Source organism: Phragmites australis, chromosome 17 (genome assembly GCF_958298935.1).
Source record: "Phragmites australis chromosome 17, lpPhrAust1.1, whole genome shotgun sequence".
NCBI classification, from domain to species: domain Eukaryota; kingdom Viridiplantae; phylum Streptophyta; class Magnoliopsida; order Poales; family Poaceae; genus Phragmites; species Phragmites australis.
Genome location: NC_084937.1, coordinates 22,059,054 through 22,070,067, shown reverse-complemented (window position 1 = coordinate 22,070,067; position 11,014 = coordinate 22,059,054). Strand labels below are relative to the sequence as shown.

Sequence of the window (11,014 nt, the reverse complement as noted above, 5' to 3'; positions counted from 1 at the left end):
GAGATCTAGTGGCCACCCTAAGTGGTTTGTAAAAAAAAACAAAGACAAAAAAAATTATCTTCGATTTCGACAAGGCTTCTCCATTTCATTCTCCCTCCTCTCCCCTCCCCTCTTCTCTCCTCTCCACTCCTCTCCTCCTTCTCCTCTCTGCTCTCTCTTCCTCTCTTTCCTCTTTGCTGGCGGATGGCAAAAATGAGTTGCGTGAGACTCCTGGGTGCGCACGCAAACGATCCTGTCGCCTGTTGGAAGGGCGACACATCGCCATGGCAGGCACATCAGCGACCTTATTTAATCCCCTCCCGTTTCCTAGTGGGCCTCACTAGATATCGCTCGTCGAATGAACGACACTTTTTTGTCGTCCTTCTAATGGGCGACGAAAGGTTAGATGTGCAATTTTTCAAATTGGCGTCTAGTTTTGCAAATATTGAATAGACTAACTAAGCCGTAAGGATCAACTAGCATAAACACAAACACTTAGATTTATGTGGAAATTAATTAATCTAATCGTTGCTTTGAGAGGCTATTGTGATGATCTCGGTCATTTAGGGAAGAACAGTTGCTAGGATTGGTATAGGTTGATGTAGCCTCACGTCGGTGTTGGCGATATGGTGGCATCAAGGGCGAACACTGGGATGACACGATAGCAATGACGACCTTCAAATCGTAATAACATCTTAGTGATCGGTTTTAGGGTTTAAGAGTGTCAGGTGAGGCTAATTTCGAGAGCGATCAATTCGTGCAATGAGATGTTCGGCTTCCCCTTTTATTTTGCGTTATGTGACTTGGAACCGAAACAAAAATAGTTTCGTCACCGATTATGACACGACGTGGGTGTATCAATACCCTAGGACTCTTAAGTTAATTAGGTGTCGAGATCAAAACTAACACACAGAAGTACGGTTGGGGGCAACGAGAGAAAGGGGAGGGCAATTATTGTTGGGCCCACCGATGATACTGTATACTGGGGATAACCTTAAAAGTGGGACCCACCAGCCACAGCCAGAGAGACGACCCGCGCGTGAGCTCTGCTGCTCGCTCCACCGTTGGGAACATGCCGAAACGGATCAAACGGGCACTTTGCCCCCACGAACTACACAAACACAAGCCACCCCGGCACCCCCACCCAAAGCAGCAAGCAAGCAAATGCCCGTGCACGCTTCCGATGCGCTCGGCGCGTTCAAAGAGTCAAGCCCCATCCCGATCGCCACCAGCGCAGTTACGCTACACCACACCGCACGGAATCCAGCACCAAACGCCACCAAATACATGCACACCCGAAAGCAGCATCAGATATTCCGATCCGGCAAAAACAATCCCAGAGACAGATTATTTCCCCCACCCCTCCAATCCCGTCCCAAAAATCCCAATCTTTTAATTCAGATTTTCCTCCGGCTCCGTCCCTCGGAGCAGTAATGAGGAGCAGCGGCAGGAGGAAAAGGAGAAAACGAAAAAGCGCCAGGAAAACAACGCTCCAGCGCACATCGACTCATCTACTCATCAAGAAAGGAAGCAAGCGCCTGCGCCGCGATGTGAGTTAGCAGGCAAAAATCCGAGGAGGAAAAGTCCGCGAGAATCCCCGGGCCAGCGGGCCGCACCCCCCAACAGCCGTCAAAAATCTGATCTTGACGGACCCTCCCTGAGCTCGTACTGTTCTAGAGGAAGAGATTGTTAGCTCCCGGCTAATGAGGAGCCGGCGTGCCTAATCCGCGTGGTCTTCGCCTGATAATCCCGCTTCACCTTTCTTGTTCGGATTCTTGGAGAAATTTCTTTCTTTTCCCCCCTCTCTGGATTGGTTGCTGAGCCGCGCTTGGTGTGGTTGTTTGTGTGTTCGGCTCGATCGGGATGGGGGCGTGGGCCGATTCGCCACCACCACAAGTACGCCACTTTTTTATTGTCTCCGCAGTGGGATTTCCCTTTGCGTTGTTGTAGCTATTCCCGCAAATCGTTTAGGGCTGGCTAGGCGCCGTGTGTTCTCGCGCACTTCACTCTTCTTTTTCCCCTTTGCCCCGGATTGAATCCTCCCCTTCCCCTCCGAGTCCGGCGCCGTTTGAGCTGCCCCGCCGCCGATTCGGCCGCAAAATCACGTCTTGGTAAGGTTGCCCGCTCAGATTTGCGGGTTTTCACTGCGGATTTGGTTCGATTTTGGGGGATTTCTGATCCGGTCTTGGTGTCGCCGGGCCGGCTTCATGAAGGTGTGAGGTAGATTTGGAGAGGAGGGGCGTTTTCTGCTTGGCCGCTGGCGGGGCTCCGACCAGCCAGTCATGTCTCAAATCCAGAGCTTCTCGCGGAACAACTGTGTGCTCCTCGCGGTGCTCTGTGGGAAGCATGCTGATAAGCGTGTGCCGGCGAGGGCCGGGCCAGAGGCAAAGCGGCTGCGTCCGTCGTACCCGTTCCCGGAGCTCAGCTCGGCTGGGAGATTGGAGGTCAGTTGGTGTTCTCGCTTGAGTGTGGTGATGGTTTTTCTTCTGTGTCTAACCTGAATGAGGGGGCTTTTGAATGCAGGTGCACACACTGTTCAATCCTACACCGGAGCAGTTCCTAGAGGCGCAGCGGGTGGTACAGCCCAATTTCTTGTACATCCAGGGGCAGCAGCTCGAGGATGAGAAGGAGATCGGTTCACTTGTGTGGGGCGATGCAGATGTGTCTGACCCGCAGGCCTTTAGCTCTCTCATCAGCCCACCATTCCCCACGATTGTGAGCTCCAAAGTTTTCTCAAGTGTGTTAAAATGTTATTACTTGTTAGTCAAATGGTGACAGCAGTTTGTAGTGCTATGCAATTAGCTGTAATGGAATGGCAGTCACCAGGACCTGATATCTGACCGCATCAGGTCCTAGCTGGAGCATGCGCTTGAGTTTTTGAGATAACTTATTAGTAGCATAGTGCAATAATGATGTTTTGAATTCTGCTGTATGAACCTGCAGCAGTCGTTCCAGTTTGTTTGCTTGATGATTTTGCATTTTGCAACAATTGCCTGTTACTTGAGAAAGGAGGCAAATTGTCTTGTCTTACACTACCCTTGTCACCACTACTTGAGTATATTGGGTACCCTAGTGTTAAATCCAGTTCTGAATAATGCAATACAGAAAATAGAATCTGGCTATGCCATGTATCCAGCAATATAAATGTAGTTTCATTTAGTTCACGAAAATAAAGCATAGCCTTCGTGTAACCTCATTGATGTTCTAGTGTCTTCTCCATATCACTGCATGGGTTGCCATCCAACTTGGTTGAGTTATTCTCATAAACAGATAACTTTCCAGATTGCATTGGATTCACGTGGCCTAATACAGTAACTATCTCAGATTCTATAAAGTTTGCTTCAGATTTTTATGGTTGCTGATAACATACTTTCCGGATGTTAAACACAGGTTTATCTGGAAGTTCCTATTGGTGAAAAACTTGCCCAAGCAGTTCATTCAAAGGTAGACAGCTTCCCTGTACAATTTTTGTATCTCTTGAGCAACTAAAGCATTAATTGTCCGCATCTTGGAGTACACTTCATGCCTTCATGGAGATTGCTGCATAAAAAGTATCTAGATTTTTTTTTTGTAGTTTCTTCAGTTTTCTTTTGCTTTTGCTCTGGAGCAATGCCAAATCGCTGGCAGCTTATTTTTACAAATTTGCAATGCCATGTTTTTCATTCTTATATTCTTGTATATCTGTAGTTAAGTACCATCTGTGATTAATTTATATTCTTTAAAGTGAATCAATTTTGTTGTGTCCGGAATTTCATTAATGTTGATGCTATTTCATTTCAGGGAATTCCGTACGTAATATACTGGAGAAATTCGTTTTCATCTTACGCGGCATCTCATTTTCGCCATGCATTGATGTCAGTGATTCAAAGGTATTGGTTTCCTTTCCCCACCTTATATTATCTTCAAATAGAAATGTTATCTAATAATTTTCTTATGTTTGGATGTAGTTCGGTGAGCCATACATGGGATGCTTTTCAGCTTGCTCATGCATCCTTCCGGCTATATTGTGTGAGAAACAATCATGTGCAAAGTGTTAAGCTTGGGCCTCGTCTACTGGGGGATGCTCCAAAAATAAATATATGCCCACCAGAGAATGAGATGGCCGAAGAAGGTTCTTCTGAAGCGTTCCCAGCTATAAAAATATATGATGAAGAAATCAACATGAAATTTCTTCTCTGTGGAGTTCCATGCACCCTGGCAAGTTTTTTTAATATGTATTTCCAAATATTATGTACTTTGTTATCCGATGCAAAATAAGGGTTGTATTCTTGTCTCTCCTGCAGGACCCTTGTTTATTGGGCTCTTTGGAAGACGGTCTGAATGCACTTCTGAATATTGAAGTACGGACATGAATTTTTTTTTTCTCGAACACGCAGGAGAACTGCGTATCATTATATATACGGACATGAATTCTCTACAGTGTTTTTTTTTTGGGGGGGGGGGGGTCTGAAACAGATGATTCTCCAACCATATCTGTTGTTTTGAGATACACTCCATGGACTCTCGGTTTAGGAAATCACGATCTTACTAGACATTATCTAAACTGTTTTGGTTTGTTGGTGTATATAACAGTAGCTCAGTCATATGGTAAAATATCGCAGTTATGCTCTTGTTTTAATATTCACTAATTTGCATGAACATAATTTTAGTAAGGATCCTAAAACAAAATCCACCGGTGATGTGTAACACCAAGACATATTGCATATTCGAAATACAAGATAAGCAGCTTCACTTCGTGATCTCTTAATGAAAATTATAGGACATCATTTGGAGAATGCGCTGTTTCTTATTTTAGATATCTAGATATCATGGAATTTGGTAAAATCTGGAAGCTAAGTGATCCATCCTTTAATATTGTTTTAAAGGATGCTGACACATAAGACAATATATAAGATGTTCCATGGCGTTTAGCTACTTCTTATTTATGAAACTTTTATACTACTATTGATTTTTCTATTTGCGCAGTGTTAGAGCTGATGTAATGGTTGATTTATTTTTTTGCAGATTCGTGGGAGCAAACTGCAGAACCGAGTCAGGTATCTTTACTTGCTGCATGTTTTACCTTTGTAGTGTCGATGACTCAATTTGGCAAGTTTGATCGTCTTGCACAGTTATGTCAGTAGTTCATGCTCATTCCAGTTTATGTATATTTTAGCCTTCTCAATTCATGCAAAAATGAGGAAAAAATGGTTTCTCATCATTTGTGTGTGTGGTGGTGGTTGGGTGGGGGGGGGGGGGGTTGCGGCATCGAATATTCGAGTGAGCCTCAATTCGTAAAACATCACATATGTACTATCTGCCTTGCACTTGTTCATGTCAAAAATGCCTCAATATTGACCCGTCATCATATTAAGAAGGATTGTTATCTACAGCTTTCTTTGCAACTGCCAATGTATCATTGTCATAGATGGTTGACTTAGTGTTCTTCCCATCTGGCAGTGCTTCTCCACCACCTCTTGAAGCTGCGTCGGTACCACGTGGGATGGTTACAATGCGTTGTGATGTCAGTACTTGCAGTTCTTCTCATGTGTCGCTCCTTGTTTCTGGTAGTGCACAGACTTGTTTTGATGATCAGGTACATATTTCTGAGAACTTGGACTCTTATCTTTCTGCAAAAGTCATATAATGAGGAAATCGTTCACCTGTTTGTGCAGCTTCTAGAGAGTCACATAAAAAATGAAATTATTGAGAAGAGCCAGCTAGTTCATACTTTCTCAAATAGTGAGGATAAGGTATCATCAAGTGAGCCTTTAACCTCCATGTCCACAGCGTGTGGGGCTTCTACATTTGAAGTTTGGATTACCCTTCCTAAGTGGGCAGCACAGGTTGGTGTACTACATTGGTCACAGGAGATATGCACTGATTAAAATCCCATGATGTGCGTCTCTTAATTTTACCATCATATTTGCAGCCTTATAAAATTTTCTGGGCTTCGAGTCGTTTGATATGAATGCGTATTCATCTTAGACTGAACATTTGTTTTTCGCTATTTAGGTTCTGAAGCATCTAGCACCAGAAATATCATATAGAAGCTTAGTAACGCTTGGAATTGGTTGTATAAACGGTACTCCTGTCGCTTCATTCGAGAGGCAAGATGCAGACCGCCTTCTTTTCTTTTGCACAAATCAGCGTAAAGATTTAGCTACTGAAAATGGTCCATATTTCCATCTACCGAGATGGTCTGCCTCCCTTACGAAAGGCAGAACCAAGGTTGGTTCAGAATCAAAACCAAACGTGATTGGTGCAAATGGAGTTTTAGAAGACAAGAAACACCTTATGGAAGGGCCTTCCTCATTTCCATCCTTCAAGTCTAAATTGAAGCCGGCAACTATGAGGCCTATTCCTCATTCTCGAAAGCAACAAATGCATCCTTTTATGGGTTTCCCCGAAGGCACCATTCATGAAGCTAGTCAGATTAAGCCAAACTTGCCAGTCGCGCCACCTGTGAAGCATAGTTTAGCATCTGCTGCCCCAACAACGCATAGAAAATCAACATCAGGGCCGTCCCATATGCAATCAGTCATTCAATTGAATCCTCTGCCAATGAAGAAACATGGATGTGATAGGTTACCTATCCAAATGTGCTCTGAGGTATGCTCCATGGATCTTCATGATGATTCTGTACAAATACATATTCAGGCTAGAATAACGATCTGTTCTCACTTTTCTAGGAGGACTTCCTGAAGGATGTCATGCAGTTTTTAATTCAGAGGGGCCACAATCGACTTGTACCTCATGGAGGACTAGCTGAATTTCCTGACGCAGTCCTTAATGCAAAGCGCCTTGATCTCTATAACTTGTACAAAGAGGTAATTCTTAACTACTATTTGCTTATGCGAACTAAGGAGGTCTAAGGAAGACATGTTTTCATGTTTTGTTCACTGACAAAGTTTTTGATTTTTCAGGTGGTATCTAGGGGTGGATTTTATGTGGGCAATGGCATTAACTGGAAGGGTCAAGTCTTCTCAAAGATGCGTAACCATACTGTAACAAATAGAATGACTGTATGTACCTACCGCACTTCTGATGTTGTTTTGCTGATTCTGCTTTTATCCCTCATGCTGAAGGACAAGGGGATAACCTGGGCCTTGGATAGCAGTGTAGCACAATTCTGCACTTGTGCTGTTTTTGCCTTGCCACTGCTGTCCCTAATCCCCTATGTTGTCCTTTGTCACTGGTCCTGATGAAAATTATTAATGCTTTGAATGAGCACTGTTTTCCATTCTAATTTGGAGCATGCTCTAGTTTAGTTTTCATCTGGAGTTATGATAACGTTTTTACTGCCCCCTTTCTCCTTCTAACAATTTAGTTTTGCTGCAGCTGACATGTTGGCTGTGTTCTAATTGTGCACACTTTTTTCCTTTTATATTTAGGGTGTTGGGAACACATTGAAAAGGCATTATGAGACGTACTTGCTGGAATATGAGTTAGCGCATGATGACGTGGATGGGGAGTGTTGCTTGCTTTGTCACAGGTTCGAGGGCATATTCCTTCTATCTGTCTGCTTCAGTACTCATTGTCACGATTAAATCTAACACAAAATGTTATGTAATTCCAGTAGTGCACCTGGAGATTGGGTGAACTGCGGTTTATGTGGTGAATGGGCCCACTTTGGTTGCGACAGACGACAAGGACTGGGCACTTTCAAGGTAAAAAAATGTTCTTGATTTTACCCGTTCCTGAAGTCAGCTTGATTTCATGAGCCGCTTCCTTTACAGGATTATGCAAAGACAGATGGATTGGAATACATCTGCCCCCATTGTAGTCTAGCAAACTACAAGAAGAAGCCGCCCCAGCCCCCGAAAGTAGCTAATGGTTTTGCAAATACCGTGTCTGTATCGCGAAATGCCTAATTTTTTCTTTCTTTTTTTTGCTTCTTTGACCCATGTTCTGGGGAGAAGAATGTTTAGAGTAGAGAATAGGCTGATGGGAAAGAGGGGGAGAGGGCCTTGAAGGTATGTAGTATTTGATCTGTATCATCCCATTAATTTAGGTGGTTCTGAGTTTTATATAGCATGTAACAACTGACAACACAGAGAAGTTCTTATAGTAGTTGTTGGCTAGATGCAGTGTAAGCGCCTGTTTATATGAATTTCTTTGTATTTCCAGTTTCCATTGCCTGGGTTCCTTGAAATATTTGATGGAACAGCTTGGATTTGTCCGAGACTTGGCTGTTAAGGATACTTGGCGTCGTGCTTTCACTTGGGCTTCCGTTTCACATTTTCTTAACCTCACAATCGGGCCAAGTTTGGATCCGCGATCTAGTCTTGGACAGGTGGAGTTGAGCCGCACATCTCATTCGCAAATCCAATTTCAATGAGCATTTGGCTCGCACTTTCTGAATTGCGATCAAAATCGAACGCGCGTTTCAGTCATCGTTACAATCATCATCGTCGTCGATATTATTATTTATTAATATTATTATTCAGATGTCATTGCTCACACATGATGATGCGTGACACTTTTATTACCACAAGGTGATCCACGCAGTACACCAGCTAGCTAGTAACATATACAGTCCTTCAGTAGCGGACGCCACCACCAGCCATGCCCCACGGAGCTGTGCCGTAGCTCGGCTGGTACAAACCACCACCAGCCATGCCCCACGGAGCTGTGCCATAGCTCGGTTGCTGGTGCAGGCCGCACATCGCCGGCAGCTGCTGCGCCGCCGCCATCATCGTCATCTGGCTTTGGGCGCCTTGCTGATATCCATAGAACCCGCCTTCTTGTTGCTGCTGCTGGATGATGGACTGGACCATGCCGTAGATCGCCTGGTGGAGATTCTGCGGCTCCACCTGCCTGAGCTGCTGGCAGCACTGCTGACGCAGCACCTGGCAGCTGCTCGGCGGCAGCAGGTGTGACTGGAGGAAGGGCATCGCCAGAGGGGTGCACTGCTGCCTCAGGAACTCGTCGCACTGGTTCAGGATGATGGCGTAGTAGCCTCCCTGCCATTGCTGTTGCGGCTGCCATTGCTGCTGCTGCCCGTGCCATTGCTTCTGGGGCTGCCATTGCTGCTCATGCTGCTGGTGGGGCTGTTGCTGCTGCGGCTGCTGCTGCTGGTGGGGCTGCTGCTGCGGCGGCGGCTGCTGCTGCTGCTGCTCGTGGCCCTGCTGCTCGCAACCACAAGGGTTCGTCGTCTCAGAGCCGCTGCTCGTGGCGAGAGCCAGGAGAGCGAGGACAACGAGCATCTTCTTCATGGTAGTTTGGTTCGGGTGATCGATTGATGCTACTGCTTTGATTTGGTTTGTTTTGCTTCGGTGTCTACTATATAAGCTAAGCTGAAAGATTACCGATGGTGTTGACGGATGAGTGCGCACGGACATGAGGGTTACTTATACCTCTGAAGGCGTGATTTCTTGCATTCTTCGGATACACATGACTGTGAGTGTGAGATTGCTTTGCCAAATGTGTGCTTGGATATACAATGTGACTCACCACTCACTTTACGTATGATCCTGGATCAATTTTGTACTTTTGCGAAGCTAATTTTGTTGCGTTTGTGAAGGTTGTTGAGACAAATTGGACTAGCTAGATGGCTTCATGGATTCACTTTACACGTCAAGGATCACTGTCCGTCTCCTATTTTTTTTTTTTTATGAAACAAACTTTGTAATGTCGTGCAAGTTCGATGTCAGGACACATCAGATCACTCGTTGTACATGCCAAGGTTTTGTCCTAGACTTGATGCGTTTGTCTAGTAAAGTTTGCAATGTTGTGTGAGTTGTTAAGATAACACTCATCACTCGAGCTCTAGATAACTTTAATAGCTCTCTTTACATGTCAATGGTGGTTTTGTGTTCCATTCTTTTAGTGAACCAAGTTTAGAAGTAGTCTAGCATGATTTATAGGCATCATTCAAGCAACCGATAGCAAAGTAGCACACCCTGTTAGTGTACATATAAAGACATATTAGCATGGTCCAAAAGAGATGCTTGTAGCAAAAAGTGCACACCTTAGGGAACACATGAAAAACTCTTATTTTACACGCTTCCTAGAGTTTAGGCATCTAAAAACTAGAAAATTTTCAGGCGACTGTTTGAACGCATCAACACCGACGAGTTTAAGGGAGGGGGCTGCCACCGTGGGATTAGGGGGGCTTCTTTCGTTGCCAGGATTAGAAGAGTTCCTCGGGGAGGGAGGCCGACCTGGCGGAGGAGGCGGACGTGGGGGCGGAGTGGTGGGGTGCCGCCAAATGCGGGCGGCGAAGGACCGCTGGATCGGCAGGTGTTGGAGCGGGGGAATTCGAAAACGGAGAGGTTATCATGACGGGGGTGGTGGGTGTGGATCCGATGGTGGAAACACTGCCGGAGACGGCTGGAAGAGGAGCGTGGTGACAGTTCGCTCGAGTCTGTTCGTTGGAGAGGATCCGTCAAAAGGAGGAAGAAACAAGGATGACCCTCGGATCATCATCGGGTGATCAAGATTCACCGACTAAAAGATGAGGCATTTTTTAGACGCCTGTGTTATGACATCTCCCCTTATTTTCCTCAGTTTACACAACTGATATGTAGTCGAGTACTATAGCACAACTAGCATCTCACATATGTTTATGGACACACGAAAGCTTAACCTAAAAGAAAGCAAGAACGAACACGTACACACAAGTAGGTCGACACATGAGGTATGGCAACATAGCTTCGGACTCACTTCACTGGGTGCAACCGTGCCAAGCACCAGCGTCATCAACGGCGGATCGGAACTTGTTCATGAACACCTCATGGAACGCCTTGAGGCACTGGATCATCGCCCCGATCTTGTCCTCGTCCGGGAGGATCGCACATCAGATGTGGATCGTCCCAGGGACCTTTTTTTTTCTTTTTGAACGGAGAGATCTCTGCTTCTATTGAAAACAAAATAACAGTTTACAACCACCAGATCAACAGAACAAACCAAAGAAAAAACAAAAGAAATGCAGGTCAAGCTAGGAATGCTAACGACACCGGTAAGCATATAAACACATCAGTCAGATTACAACTCAAAGATATTAGACTGGACAACATAATTTGGTTGGAAGTTGTTACACCACTCCACGAGC

The 11,014-nt window shown here is 45.2% G+C and overlaps 2 protein-coding genes across 2 annotated transcripts; one reads left to right on the top strand and one right to left on the bottom strand.

Moving 5' to 3' along the window:
* The first annotated feature begins 1,056 nt into the window (after positions 1–1,056).
* On the top strand, positions 1,057–8,087 carry LOC133896654 (AT-rich interactive domain-containing protein 4-like). The gene is made up of 16 exons (XM_062337257.1): positions 1,057–2,090; positions 2,193–2,423; positions 2,503–2,694; positions 3,370–3,423; positions 3,760–3,848; positions 3,927–4,176; positions 4,263–4,319; positions 4,984–5,015; positions 5,419–5,554; positions 5,634–5,804; positions 5,974–6,570; positions 6,651–6,788; positions 6,885–6,983; positions 7,353–7,453; positions 7,538–7,628; positions 7,698–8,087. Exons 2-16 carry the CDS (start codon positions 2,262–2,264, stop codon positions 7,830–7,832), a joined length of 2,304 nt encoding a protein of 767 aa, XP_062193241.1. The 5' UTR covers positions 1,057–2,090; positions 2,193–2,261; the 3' UTR covers positions 7,833–8,087.
* A 414-nt stretch (positions 8,088–8,501) lies between these two features.
* LOC133896966 (50 kDa gamma-zein-like) lies at positions 8,502–9,176 on the bottom strand. The gene has a single exon (XM_062337584.1). It carries the CDS (start codon positions 9,174–9,176, stop codon positions 8,502–8,504), a length of 675 nt encoding a protein of 224 aa, XP_062193568.1.
* Between the last annotated feature and the right edge of the window lie 1,838 nt (positions 9,177–11,014).

Excerpts from the sequence above, each read along its gene's own strand:
- LOC133896966 (XM_062337584.1), bottom strand. The coding sequence starts at position 9,176 with ATGAAGAAGATGCTCGTTGTCCTCGCTCTCCTGGCTCTCGCCACGAGC.
- LOC133896654 (XM_062337257.1), top strand. The coding sequence starts at position 2,262 with ATGTCTCAAATCCAGAGCTTCTCGCGGAACAACTGTGTGCTCCTCGCG. Across the intron at positions 4,320-4,983 it reads ATGCACTTCTGAATATTGAA|ATTCGTGGGAGCAAACTGCA; the intron begins GTACGGACATGA and ends ATTTTTTTGCAG. Across the intron at positions 5,555-5,633 it reads AGACTTGTTTTGATGATCAG|CTTCTAGAGAGTCACATAAA; the intron begins GTACATATTTCT and ends CTGTTTGTGCAG.